The following is a 15,109-nucleotide window of genomic DNA, read 5'->3' on the forward strand; positions in this document are numbered from 1 at the left end:
AATAAAGTTTAAGAAGGTCTGAGTTTCTTATTCTACTAGAATGCGCCAGTACTGACCCACAATTCAAGACAGTAACGAGAAGAGAATATTTGTTTACTTACTAAAACAGAAGGTCACTCATTACCCTTTTGAAATAAACCCAAATAAAATGTAATACTTTAACTAAAGACATATATATTATGAAAATAATGACTCAAGGAAATTACTACATTCAATTCCAGAATGAGATAGTTTCCTTATCATTTTGGTTCTAAAACAGACAGCAAAGTATTAGTTGTGTCATCTTAATATAGAAACAAGTTTAATCCTTCAATTAGCTTCTGTCTATCACTTGTCCAAAAATAAATGACACTTGTTTCTTATTTTTCTCCCTTAGTAATGCTAAATTAAGTCAATACACCAGTTCTCATATTTTTATGTTATCAGATTCCAAAAATAGAGTAATTACATCATTGCTAGATCTCTTCTGTGACTGGATAGACTAAAAGAAATTTGTGCCAACATGGATGGACCTTGAGGGCATTATGCTAAGTAAAATAAATCAGAAAAGACAAATACTGTATGTTCCCACTTATATGTGGAATCTACAAAAAACCAAGCAAACAAAAAACCAAACTCAGAAATACGGAGACTGGTGGTTGCCAGAGTCAGGGGTTTGGGGGGTGGGCAAAATGGGTGAAGGTGGTCAAAAGGTATTTCCTAAGTCCTGGGGATGTAACATACAGCATGGTGACTATAGTTAACACTGTATTGTATGTTTTAAAGAGGAGATCTTAAAAGTTCTCATCATAAGAAAACAAAAAATTTGTAACTGTGTGGTGATAGATGTTAACAGACTTATCTGGTGATCTATTCACAATATATAGGATTATCAAATCACTGAGTTGCACATCTGAAACTAATGTTATATCTCAATTTAAAAAAAGACTAAAATTTTAAAACAATAATGAATTATGATAGAAATATGTTTACGAAACTCAGCTTTTGAAAATATAGTCTGGAAATATTATTGTAAGGTAGCCAAGAGAAACTTGTTTTCTTAAGGACTAAAAATACTCCACTTTATAAATCATAGACTAGACTAAGGCCGCTCAGGTGGCATTTTACATCATCATCATTAGTTCTGAAGCACAACATGAAGCCAATGTCCTGTAGTTTTTCTTAATAGAAGAATGTAGTCATCCAGTATGTGGGCAATATATTCTGGCTGTTTCAGATGAGATCCAGGTTGCTAAGATGACGTTAACACTGGTCTGAAACCAAAACCCTTTTTTAATTTTTTGTTCTAAATAAGTACTGCACTTATTTATGCAGTGAGGTGTTAAAAGGTAAAGGGGGTGGTAATTATAGCAAACTTTCACTTCCTAATATATATTTGGAGGATTTTTTTTGAGAATGTGTTAATTATGTAATTTAAGAGGCATATATATACAATAAAGCTGTTAAAAAATATAACTGAATATGCGTCCTTATATATGGTTTGGATGAAGGTAAAAAACAGATAAAAAATCTAATAGAAGAAAACAAAGTTTTTTTTAAGGCATGATAGGAAAATATTCTAAATTTTTCAAATGCAACAAGAAAGCTGACTTGCCCTTGAAGCTGCCATCATTAGTAATTAGAAGAGAAAGCTGAAAAGATATGTCTAGAAATATCAATTACTGTCATAAAATATACCCTTCCTAGAAACTGGGGAATTACTGATTAAAATTTGATTAGAATCAAGTTAAATTATGTTATATAGAGATATGTAAGATACATATAAGACCTTTCCGTAAATGTTAAGTGACTTTCCCAAAGCAGTGCAAATAATAACAAATCTAAAACTAAAACAAGGTCTATACCAATGTTCTTTTCCCCAATTGCATAATGTTAATTATACTTCTTGCAACACACTCTTCCAATAAAACTACTCCAAGGGTAAAACCTCTGGAGCTGAATTTAACTAACTCTTTCAGGCAAAAAAATAGGTTTCCGCTCAATTTAAGAAGCTACAGAAATGATTTAGGTCACTCTACCAGCTAGGTACTTTAAAGAGACCATGCAATTCTATCGCTTTTGATTCTTTATGGGACTTTAAAAGTGCCTTTTTACTTTCTATGCTTTTGTTTAATAACAGGTCCACTATATTATTGCTAATTTAAATATCACTCAAGATGAGAGGTCCTGTGAAAGGCCAAAACATCAGGCTTATCACATATGACTTACAATATTATATTAACAAGATTAGTAATAAAATATTTTTAAAACTAAAAAACAAGAAAAATTGATTTTTTCATATTTTTGTAACCATAAAGAAATGTTCCTTGCTGTATCTTCAGGGCCTAAAACCATGTTAGACGCAGCAGATGCTCAGGAAAAGAAGCTGTGCTGAATGAACCACACAGTACCTTCAACACGAGCTACACAGGAGCTACATTGTTAATTTTGAAACAGTATTGTAAAAATACACAACCAGTATATCTGACACTGTAATACTATTACTCTTTTAATAATAGCTAACATTTCTTGAGTTCTCACTGTATGCCAGGTACTGTGCTAAGTGCTTTACAAGTATTATCTCAGTAGGCCCAATTATTGTCTCCATTTTAATAAGGGACATCCCCATTTTAAGATGGAACAGTAATTGTTTATTTGGCAAAGAATTGGTTCCTTCTTGTCAATCAGGTCTCTGCCCAAAGAAATATTTAGGGAGGCCTTCTCTAATCACCCTATTTGAAAGTCCACCCAAACTTTCTACTTTCTATCCCTGTAACTCATCGCATTTGTGACCTGATAGCCCTCCACCATCTGTAATTATCTTGCTTACTTACCTATTTACTGTCTGTCTTCTCCATTAGAAGCCAAGTCCCCCAAGGGCAGGGATCTTGTCTAACTTGTTCACTACTATATCCCCAGCAGTTAGCACAGTGCCTGGCACACAATGAGTGCTCAATACTTAGTGAATGAATCATTCAACGAATGACAGAAGATAAGTTAACCTCAAGTGCAGTTACAAATATCTTCCTTGTAAAAGGAAAATTAGTGGCCGGTACAGACTATTTAAAAAAACAAAAAAAAATTACAAGATAGTAGTAGTTAAAAGCATACAGTCAAAATAACCTAGGTTTGAATCCTGGTTCTTATCATTGTGTGATCTTGGGCAAATTATTTAATCGACATCTTAATTTTCTCATCTATAAAATAGGGATAACATGTCTACTTAACAGAATGATCATGAGGAAAAATTATATAATTAGCACAATTTCTGGAATAAAAATAGCAATTAGTATGTCGGCTATTACAAAAATGCTAGTATAGGAAACAAACGTTTAACTAATTGGACTCTCACGCTACCCAAGAAAGTCACTGGGAGAAGTAAAACAAGTAGGCATGAAAGATAAAAAAACTAATTAATTTTATGGTATCTAGTAATCTCTATAAGTGAACTAAGATGAGTGACCTTTTGATTCTATATCATGCGTATCAGCAAAACTGGCATTTTGAATAATGGGTCAACACTTTAAATGGAGGTCAGTAAGAAAATGAATTCTCTTCATTCAATTTGGGTTAGTGGTTGTCTTGGGATGCCAGTAATAGCAGTTTTTCTGGTCTAGAAAGAATTTGTTCTGTTACTAAACAATTTTTAAATTATACTTTTGGGATCACTCAGCTGATCCTAACAGGGAAGTTACTCCCCCCCCCCCCCCCCAGTAGTCTTAGTTTCCATACAGTCAGCCTAAACTTACACCTCAAGCTCAGAGTACCCTTGAGACCTTACCTTGATTAGCACTAAATATAACATAATGACTGCATATATACTGTTTTATTTTAAACAAACACTCTGAGAACGACAGTGATAAAAGAGGAAAAAAACCCAAACAACCAGGGAAGTAGGTAAGAGAAAAGTAACTAGGAAAAGTGGGGGGAAAAAAGCTTTAAAATCACTAACTTGAAAAGAGCAAAATCATTCTAAAGGAAAAAATTTTCATATACACTTACGAAGAAGTTAGTAATAAATGGGAAATGAATGTTCTTTTTCATGTATATAGTTGCTTAACTCTTCAGCTTCATCCTTGGCTTTGACTTTCACCTCTAAACTATGGCCCCAACCTAGGCCTAGAGATTTTCATCCACCACTTACAAGATTTAGCTTAACTCCTTCAAGAAGCCTTCTGACACTTCTAAGCCTGGGTTATATATTCCTTCTATGAATTCTTATGGTGCATCTTCCTAACATAGCATATATCACACTGTATTAATATCAGTCTGTTTACTTTCTTATTATTGTATCTCTAGTAGAAATGAATGTTAAATAGCAATTATTAAAGGGTAAATGTGTTGTGCAATGATATATCTGAGTTTTGAATTTTTTGCTGTCTCCCAAAAGTTACAGAAAATGTCAGTTTCTGGCTCAGAAATTTCAAAAGAATACTGACAAGGAAAGTAAGAACTATACAAAGTATAAAATGTTTTATTACATATTTTGTCTTTTTCAGAATACCAACTCTATTTTAGTCAACGGATGTAAACCAATAAGAGAATCTGTCTGCTTACAAATTGTATTAATAGTGAAAGAGTTTCACCCCTCCTACTATATACTGAATTATATATTTAAAGAAATAGCCAAAATGGCACCAAATTCTTAGCCTACCCACAATCCTCAGACTTGACCCTAATCTTAGCACACAGCACTAACACACAGCAGGTCTGCAATAAATAATTCGTTAAGTGAATGAACCAAAAAACCATTTTAAAGCATGTGACTGATATCTTCTTATATTAATTTCATTACCTGCATACTCATAAAACCAAGCCAGGCACTTCTTGCTTGAAAAATGTTCCTCTCCACTTATTAGTCTAGCAGGGGGTTGGGATCTGCAATAGCTTAGAAAACACACAAATGCCTAAGAATTTTATCAAGTCTCAACTTTTAGCGAAAAGCTAAGTTCAATATGAACTACTTCAGTTCAAACTAAACAAAGTATTGTTTGACAGCTGGCGTTAGAAGAAAAAAATTGGAGTTGTTTAGTATTTGCAATTTGAAACAACAGTCTATACATTAAAATCTCTGGCTACCAAAACCCAAATGCTACTTTGCTCATTATCAAATTCCAAAAATATCAACTAAAATTATGTCCCCAGATTTCAAAAGATCACACAGAAATTCAACCTAATGCTCTCAATGCAGGACTGGTAGTTGGGAAAATAAAAATCTTTATAGTGATTCTTCTGCTGATTTGCATGGAAATTATATTTGTGAATAATAGATATACATTTGAAAACAAAATCTTACAAAGTATATTTTGATACTTAATGAATCACTATTTCAAAATAAAATTATATATTAAGAGTTTATCGTCTACTAAGCTTAAATAGATATTTAAAGATAAAAGATGATTTAGGACTTATGGGTAGAATTAAATTCCAGATTTAAAAAAAAAGTTCCACAAAAAAACTCCAAAAGATAGAGAAAGTAGAAATAATTGGACTAAAGCTATTTAATCCCAGAATCTGTTTATCTTTTTCATAAAATTATTAAAAGTTAGGAATTTCATAAATGTCCTCTAGGAGTTAACGAACTTCAGAGAAACTTTTCTCAAGGAGCTCAAATAGTTATAATTACCATAATGACACAGAAATGCTATAACTTCTGCAACTGAGTAATGTAATGCAATGTAAAATAAGGGTACCATATTTAAAATTTTAAGTTGATAGAGCAAAGTATCACCTGAGTTCCAATAATATCGACTGCTCAGCTATTTTAATGTGCTTAATTTAAATAATTTTGATACATTATACACTTAAGATGGCTACAAGTTAGAACACTAAAAAAAACACAATTTGCAAATTTCATAAAAACATGAGCTAGTGGAGTAACCATGTTAAATTCTAGTCTGAGTTACCAAGAGGTATAAGAAAACAGCATCACCTTTCATAGAAATAGCCCAAGAAATAGGCTATTTTGCCAAACACAGTAATGAAGGAAAAACATTCAACCAATTACGAAAAGAAGATGCAGACTAAATAGTCACCGACCTCACATTTTAAGCACATCCCTCTTTAAGGAGAGCTCTATTATAACCTCTTTATAATGCTAGCTACAGTCTTCTTTTAATGGTAGCATCTGAAGTTGATACATCAAGTGTCAACTACTGATACAGTTAAAGATATCCAATAAGGGGAATTAACAAAACCCACTTCTCACACCTAAATTGCAATGAATTTTTGCAGCATACAAGGTTGCTGTGATGCCTCAATGACAAGATACAATGGGGTCAAAGAGCCGTAACTACAGCTCTGCTTTGTTTTCTTTTTCTCCAAGAAGATACAGAGTACAATAGCTTTCAAGTTATTAATATTTATATCGAGAGCTAACAGTAACCTGAATGCTAGAGCAGAAAACGTAGGCAGGGCCTTTCCAACTCTGCACATAGGGACTTGGCGCAGGTGGAGGCACTATACTTCCAGAAAATGCGGCTCCTGCGATTTAAAGGCCTCCTGCTGGGCTCATCCAGGTCAGACCACGCCAAATATTACTGGAGGCCAATTATAGCACAGGGAGCTTTCCTTTCTTTCTGCCATCCCCACGGCAGTTGTCAGGTCAAGATTGCTCATGCTCTGCTCCTTTCACCCAACGCTACAAAGAAATTCTAGAAGTGACCCTTCCGCGCATCTGTACTCACTTCTAGGTCTGGAAAGAAGGCCGGGGGTGGGGTGGGGGGGGGTGGGGGAGATTGGAGGGAGTAGCCGGTCAAGGGAAAGAGCGCAATTTACGTACGCAGTCCTGTTTCCCCACCCTCCAGGGCACGCAGACTCCACTGGGAGGCGACTCTTCGGTCCCTCCATAGGCGCCAGGCGCACGCACCGAACACGCGGTGGAGCCGGCGGAGAGCCTCGCGGGGTTCTGCACCCACCTCCCGGGTTACCTCTTCCCCAGCCCGAGCCCCGGGGACCGGGCCCCCCTCCTCCTCCTCTTGCCGTCCAGCAAAGGAGGAAGAAGGAAAGATTGAAGGGTGGGGGGAAGTGGTACCTGGAGATTTTACACTTTTTGAGGCCTCCGTCTTCCGCTACTGCCGCTGCCACCCCAGGGGATTTTCTCTTCTTCTTCACTGGCATCTTCCGCCCTCCCCGGCAGGGCGGGCCGGGGAGCCGGGGAAGGGGATCGCTGTCCGCTGAAGACTCCTCAGTGCTGACACCGGGTTCCCAGAGACAGCAGCAAGGGAAGGAGCAGAGTCGCCAGCCCGCACCAGAGCGGCCCGGGCCGGCCGCCGCCCGCTCCCAGGTTGCCTCCTCGTCCTCCTCTGCTCGGGGCAGGGGGTCCTCCTCGCCGGTGGACACTGCGGCTTGGTCACACCGGCAAGAGAGAGCGCGGCACCTCCACCAGTCACAGATTCCGAGAGCAAGAGGCTCCGTCTGACCTGGATGCGAATCGCCCAGGGCCGGAAGTGACGCAGGCGCAGAGCCGGTCGCCGGGAGGGGCGTGGCTCTGGGTGGCCAGGGCTCGCCGTCCGCCAGGCTGAGCGACGCTGTGTGGCCGTCGGAAGTGCAGAAATCGTGCACTGTTGGCCTGTTGAGCGCCTTTGGTTGGCCAGGCTATCCCGACCTTACTCGCGAAGCTTCCACCTTGTCCTAATGCCGGTATTCACCCCCAAGAAATGTTTTATGAAACCACTAATACTCTGCAGTTGGCGTTAAAAATAACCTGGTAAAGTAAACCAAGTGTCACTTCTGAGCTCTTCCATTCAGTAGCTCAATTAAGCGCACGTTAGTTGTTCCCCACCCCTTAAATGATTGTTTTCTTTATGGGCCGGCGGTCAGGCTCCCGCTCTCCCACCTCCACTTCTCCGCCATACCTGACTTCCGCGTATCACCTTTCCCCTTAGAAAAACTTAGCTCTACTATTTCTATTTCTACAGAGATCACCTCTCTGACAAGAGTAGGTGATCGCTGACCCAGTAAAGAGGAATTTGGGGGACAATTCTAAGGGGCCTTTCCCCAATCCTTACTACCCAATTCACTTGTAATCGTTCCAGCTCCACTTAAGTATTCTTTATAAATAAAACTTATTGCATGTAAAGATTATATAGTAGAAAGTCGTTTTAGTCAATATATATGTGTAAAATAAGTTCACACCTGTAAACCAACTGTTATGGGAGAGGACTGAAAGTCTCTTTAAATTCAGTAACAGTTGATGCGGTTCTGGTGAGACTGCCTCCACCTTGGCACCCTCATCTGGCCAATCAGAATATCATATTTCCCTAGTGCCCTTAATTGGTTCAGAATGGACAGGGGACTCAAGACCTGCCAGTCAGTGCCATGACATGACATTGAACAATCAGGAAACAACTTTATTTCCTATAGACTTTAACTTGAGATGATGTGGAGAATGAAGCCAGAACTCAGAAGAGATAGAATCAAACAGAAGGACAAAAACCAAGACATGATTTTATGATATGAGTCCTGAATCTATGATATGCCCTGGTATTTTCAGATGCATGAGCCAATAAATCTCACTATTTTGCGAATGCAATTAAGTTCTGTTACTTACAACCAAAAGAATGTTGTTCTTGAATGCTGTAATCCTACAACCCAATTAAAAATGTGTGAGGCCAAAAAATCAAATCTGAATAAGATCAAGTCTCTAAAAAGAGATGCCATCTGTAAGTAGTGGATGGAGGAACATGTTAACAATAGAATCAGCAAAATCTAGATTGTCAGAAAATCTGCAGACTAAATAACCCAGATTCCACAACAAATTATTAGAGAGGGAGAGATAAATTTTAAAAGACAGATCAATCACTTTCCATATGTGGTTCTTATTTGAATCTTGATTCAAATAATTTAATCAATATCATGACATTTATGAGGCAATAGGAAATTTGAACACTAGCTGATATTGGTGAAATACTAGAACAGGCAAAACTTTTCTATAAAACAGCATATCAGTGATGCTTGGGGACTGGGATGGGATGAGGATGGAGGGGGAAGACTGACTGCAAAGAGGTACAAGGGAACTTTTTGGATAATAGACATATTCTATGTGTTGATTGAGGTGGTGGTATATATACTTGTTGAAACTCATTGAACTATACAATTAAAAATGTATGCCCTTTATTGTATGACTATTACTCCTCAGTAAAGTTGATATAAAAAGTGTGAACCCCCCCCCAAAAAACCCACAAAACAAAACAATGACAAAACACCATTAGAAATAACCAAGCTGATTTCTTCAATAAGTGAGCTGCAAAAGCTAAATATGCCTTTTTCCAAATAGGACAAAGGAAATGGAATAAAATTCTAAAGGATGAAGAGTAAGACCTTGGAGGACAATGTTTAAGGGATATCCCTCCAGAGAGCAGAATTAAGGCCTAATGATGGGTAAGAAGCCTTCATAATGTCTGTCTAGCAGGATACCAGCATTGCTATGGACCAGTGACAACTATACATCTTTGATTCTTTTCTAAATAGGAATATTTATTGTGGTTATCGTGTCCACTCTCCACTGTTGTTTATTGCATGAGAGCGGGAAGCAGATAATTGTCTCTTAGTTCACAGGTCACTGGATGATAAAGAACTACTTCTAGACCTAAGGAAGAAGACCCGACCATACCTGTAGATTCTGGAGATTCAGCTGAATGCAGTGACTGGATAGGAGCCTACTTGCATCTATAGAATTCTCTGAAAAATAGATAAAAGACTGGCTTTATGTATGGTATTCATTCATCCAGTCTGTTATTCAAATAATATTTAATGATCACTTAACCCAGGAACTGTGCTGGGTTTAGGGATATAAAAGGGAGGCAGGACTCCTGCATTCATGAAGCTTACAGTCTGGAGGGGGAAATATATGCGGCCTATTTCTAGTCAAGAGAACGTTATGAACAAAGAATAGTGTCAGTAATCTATACTTGTCAATGACATTAAGGAGAGGGTGATTTCCAGGTTCATGTAGACCATTTTCTTCATTGTCTTCTCTGATCAGTATCTATTGCCACCACCATACCTCCATTCTCAAAATGAAGCATTCCTTCATCCCAATTACTCTCACAGAAGGGGCATATTGATAGCATCACTGCCTGTGAGCAGGATAGAAATGCCTACTTATATGGTTTTGATCTTTTCTGATGCTTACCAAAACACGAATAGTACATTATTTTCCATCAAGAAGGCACCTATAATGGAGAAACAAACTATGACAGAGTACTGTGGTTCTCTGTCGTGTAGTAGAATTTTTTAATGAAAGTCATGAGAAGGGAGGGATAAAGCATTTACTTTAAGCAGAAACTCATGTGTTCTGGTTTCAGACCCAAAGAAGATACTCAGTGACTTTAGGTAAGACACATAACTTCCTTTATCCTTCTTCTTATCCTACTGTTACATAGAAGGATATAGTAAAAAAAACGACTAAATAATATCCATTTCTAAAGATGGTAGATGTATATTTATGCCAAATAGCACAGTAGGCAAAAAGACTTGAGCCTGAGCCATAGCTCTGTCATCTATTTGACATGTTGGTTATACACACATCCTTTAGCTCTTGGGGGTTATAGAACGAAGCCATTAAAAACAGCTTTTAAAATAGTTGTATTTGTATTAAAGCAGCCAAAAATAGTGCCCTAAAATGTGTTAATTTATATATTGTTTATTTTATTTCAGTTCATTTTTTCTTAACACCTGCTTAAAATAGGGCATTTCCACTTGCCAGAAAAACAAGCAACACAGAAATTAAGTGTTTTATGGGATGCCACATGTTATTGTGGTCCTGGATCTATAAAAATGCTCTCCATACATTAACACTGATTTTCAAAACAACCTTCTAGGTCAAAATTTTGTAAAACATTTCCATGCCTGTAAACCCAGAGAAATGGGATGTTAAAACAGGACTTTCTGTTTTGGAGCTTCAGTAAAGCCCATGAGAACTCCTAGTGTTTTAGAGAGGGTTAACAGTGCAGAACTATGTAACACAGACCATGTACCCCATACCTCCTAAAGCAGTGTGCCAGAGTACATCAATTGCAGCCTGACTGTGGCCCTGGTGCACTCTGGGACCTAGCCTGAGGCAGTACCACTATCTGGAACGTTGCTTGTCATCATGACAGACAGACGGAAAGGAAAACATGGTGAACCCCATGCTGGCTGTTAAAGGTTCTGCTCTGAAGTGGCTTGTATCACTTCTGTTCAAGTCACACACCTGAGGCTACTCTTGAGTTCATCAAGATAGGAATGTGTAATCCTCTGGCAGAGAAGGGCACCAAATAAAGATAAATACAGTCTACAAGAGTATGGGATTAGAATGAGATTTTATCCAAAATCCAGGGAAGAAAGTTCACAGAGCAGTTTTAACGGGGCAGTAGGGAAAAGCATAAGATTGGTTTCTACTTATACCTCACTGTGGCAGATTTTCTTTTCCAAAGATGGTTGAAATGATATCTCTCAACCCACACGTTCTTCTAGACCCTTGCCACTCCCTATCAAGAATGGAGTCTAATTAATAAAAATAATGATAAATCAATATTGGCTCATGAATTGTGAGAAATGTACCATACTAATGTAAGATGTTAAGAATAGGGGAAATTGGGTGTGGGATATATGGCAACTTTCTGTATTATCATTACAATTTTTTTTGTAAATCTAAAACTCTTTTAAATACAAACTTTATTTTTAAAAAAGTCAAAGTCAACAGAAATCAATAAATAAAAATTTAAAACTAGTAGAGTGTGGGAAGAAAGTAATAAGTCAAGAGAGAGCCACTTAGGTTCGATGCCTTTAGAAAGGTCAGAATTCATAAAATTCTGGATGTGGGATCATAGGAAGAAAGCATTGTCTGGCCTATCAGGTGGCCCCAAACAAAGCACTTTCAACTTGAAATTTAACCAAGAGGACTAAGAATAAGTGCTCAGCAGGGAAATCATATTAAGATGGACACTTGATTTGCCTTCCAACATGTGAATATGTACCCCAAATGAAGAAAAGTAGTTCACAAAATTAAAATTACTGGCAGAGAGTGTATTGTTTTGATGACTTGCTGCAGAGAAGAACTCTTTTTGAATGACTGGTAGAGAAGACCAAAAGTGAGTGCAGGCAGCTTGTGTGTAGGTGTGTTCTTATAAGCATTTTACAGTCTTAAGCATAGATGTTTGTCATGTTTTTGTCACGCTGTTTACTTCCCAAATTTAATATTGGAAAGATGGCATAGTGGAAATGGTTTCTTAAAATGAGAACCACCATTAGACTGATGGATTTGCCTTTTTTAACTTTGCAATCTCGTATAAAAAACATAATCACGTTGTGACTCAGTTTTGCCATCTGTATGATAAAATAATAATGTATGCCTTATCTAGACATGACAGCAGTGCATTGTTGAAAAAATAGGAAAATAAATGTGAAACTGCTATTAAAACTAAGGGGTACATAATGATGATCAGCTGGATACATCATTATGTATTCATACATAGTCCTTAGGGTCCTTGGGGTCCACCCAACAAAAATGAAGTTCTACTGGTCTAGAAAGGGGATTTATTTAAGGTGGTCCACAGAATCAAAGGAAGGGATTGCAAAGAAGGAGGCATGTAAAAGGGGTGAGTTGCTCTATTTTTCCATCCAAATTCTGGTAATGGTGCTTTCCTTGCCATGTCACCACCACCTTTCTGAATGTCAAAAGACCCTGTCTTTAGTTTCAGGGATCCTAACCACGTTCTTAGCCATTAAAAATAGGGTTGTCTACACAGGCCAGTTTGAATAGCACTCAGCAAATTCTCCAGTTGTGGTTACGCATCACTTCTTTGGAAAATCCATAGGTGACATGTGGGCAGTTACTGAAGGTCCTCACTATTCAGCACACAGCAGATTAGTTCACATGAACTCATTCCCTCATCTCTAGCCTCATAGAGAGCTTCTCCAAGTTTGAGCCTGTCTAACTCTTGAATGTGTCTCCTAGCCAAGATAACCTTCAATTGTTATGGCATAAACTCTATGCTCTGCCTCTTTCAGGGCCCGGACTTTTAATTTGCAAGAGCCTTCTTGTCTTTAAAGAAAATATTGCTCATGGGAATCAAAAGTTTTGGCTTTCAACCGCATTTTTTTTAATATCGGGGGTTTCAAGGGCATATTTTGAAAGTAAAACTAAACAACTGTTTTTCATTTCTGATTTTACAGTAATAATTCTCCTTGAGGCAATGAGAATGACAGTGACTATAATGATCATGAGGAAGAATGTACAAAAAAGAAAAGCACAAAAAAATTTTTTCAAGATATTTTCTCTCTATGGGCTAAACAACCAGAGAATTCTCTGACAATCTTCACTGAACTCTTCCACATTCTGTATGCAGCTAAGGCTTCCATCTGCACATCCTCCTGGTATAACCTACACCTGGGACCAGCTGCATAATCTGCGAGGCCCAGAGCAAAATGAAAATGCAGAGTCCCTTTTTCAAAAATTATTTAATGCTCTGTGTAAGCATACTATTAAACCAAGTGCAAGCCCTTCTAAGCACAGAGCCTTGTTCGACTGCATACATTGCATGCTCTTGAAGCCAGCCTTGCACACACCTTTAAAGCAAGTCAAGGCCTGAGTGATCCACAGGTTCATCCAATGGAGCTCCAGGTTTCTGTGTCAAAGAGTGCTATGTGTTCATTAAAAGTCATTCTTTCTTATTCTGGAGACACAGTAAGATTACATTTCCCACCCTCTCCTGCAGTCAAGAATTGCCACGAAAATCTCCTGCATAAGGCTTCACTCTTTACCTGCTAATCAGCCAGATTCAAATAACTCAGGAGAGAATTCTACTATCCTAAGGGATAATGGAGCCACAAAATGGCAAAGGTCTAGATCCCTGAATCATCACATGGAAGACTGCCTGCCAAGGACCACAAAGAACTGTCAAATGAAGGAGAAATAAAGTTCTACTATGTTAAGCCACTGAAATTTTGGGGTTGTTCATTGTAACATTTGCCATACCTTGACCAAATCTGTCAAGACGAAGCTATGCGACAATAACAAGTGACACCAAAATCTCAATATCTATGATAAGAACAAGTTTATTTCTTGTTTATGGTATGCCATGAAGAAGACTATACTCATCCTAGCTACTCAGGGAGCTAAGCTGATAAAAAGTTCATCTTGACTTCTGCTTCCACAATCACCACAGCAGTGGGAAAGAAGCATGGTAAATCATACATTGGCTTTTAGGTTTTCTGTGCATATGTGATATATCACTTTGACTTACATTTCAAAGGTCAAAACAAGTCAAATGGTTGTGACTATCTTTAAAAAGAGTAAAAAAGTGCAGTCCTACTATGTGCTAAGAAAGGGGAAATCCAGACATATTTAGTAAATGACAGTAATTCTACCACATGAATGCAGACATTGGTGATTGGAAGGAGGGTGCTGCCATACAGAACTTAAAATATGTTGTGTAGAGTAAGTAGTCAGGCAGCAAAGAAACAGAATGGCAGGCTGGTTAGCCACAGAGCTCTAGCGTGCTTCAGTAAAATATTTAGTAAAATTGTCCCCAGAGAGAAGTAGAAGTTGACCATGAGCCTAGTGAGACTCTAACTCTATGGGAAGTAGATGGAGGTAGAGTGTTAGCATGTTGGTTACAGTTATCTGCCTTTAGCAAGATATTACAAGAAATAGGGGAGCTCAGAGGACCACTGGTTGGTTTTCTAGAAGAAATAGAAGAGTACTAAGGGATTCTAGAGATCGAAGTCCTTTCAGGGCTAGAAAAGTTTACTGCTCCTAGACCCTGAGCAATAAGAGAGAAGACTAGAAAAAGTTTTAAGTGACAAAGGCACTAAAAGGTCTCTCAGTTTAAAAAAAAAACGTAGGGCCGGCCTGGTGGTGCAGCAGTTATGTTCGCACGTTCCGCTTCAGCTGCCCAGGGTTCACCGGTTCGGATCCTGGGTGCCGAGACATGGCACTGCTTGGCAAGCCATGCTGTGGTCGGTGTCCCACATATAAAGTAGAGGAAGATGGGCACAGATGTTAGCTCAGGGCCAGTCCTCCTCAGCAAAAAGAGGATGATTGGTGGCAGATGTTAGCTCAGGGCTAATCTTCCTCAAAAAAAAAAAGTGACATTCTTTTTGCAAAGATTAGGTTAAGAGTTTTAACCTTGCCATTCAAACCTCT

The 15,109-nt window shown here is 38.1% G+C and overlaps 1 protein-coding gene across 1 annotated transcript in view; it reads right to left on the reverse strand.

The window, feature by feature from the left end:
• The window catches only part of DCUN1D5 (defective in cullin neddylation 1 domain containing 5), a 39,258-nt gene that overhangs the window by 18,901 nt on the left and 5,248 nt on the right, over positions 1-15,109 (reverse strand). Inside the window, exons 3-5 of the mRNA XM_046637623.1 lie at positions 9,593-9,660; positions 7,013-7,684; positions 4,775-4,866 (exon numbers count right to left, since the gene is read on the reverse strand). Coding sequence (XP_046493579.1) covers positions 4,775-4,866; positions 7,013-7,098 — 178 coding nt within the window. The 5' untranslated portion in view covers positions 7,099-7,684; positions 9,593-9,660. The remainder of the gene's footprint in view (positions 1-4,774; positions 4,867-7,012; positions 7,685-9,592; positions 9,661-15,109) is intronic.

This window comes from Equus quagga, chromosome 14 (genome assembly GCF_021613505.1).
Source record: "Equus quagga isolate Etosha38 chromosome 14, UCLA_HA_Equagga_1.0, whole genome shotgun sequence".
NCBI lineage: Eukaryota > Metazoa > Chordata > Mammalia > Perissodactyla > Equidae > Equus > Equus quagga.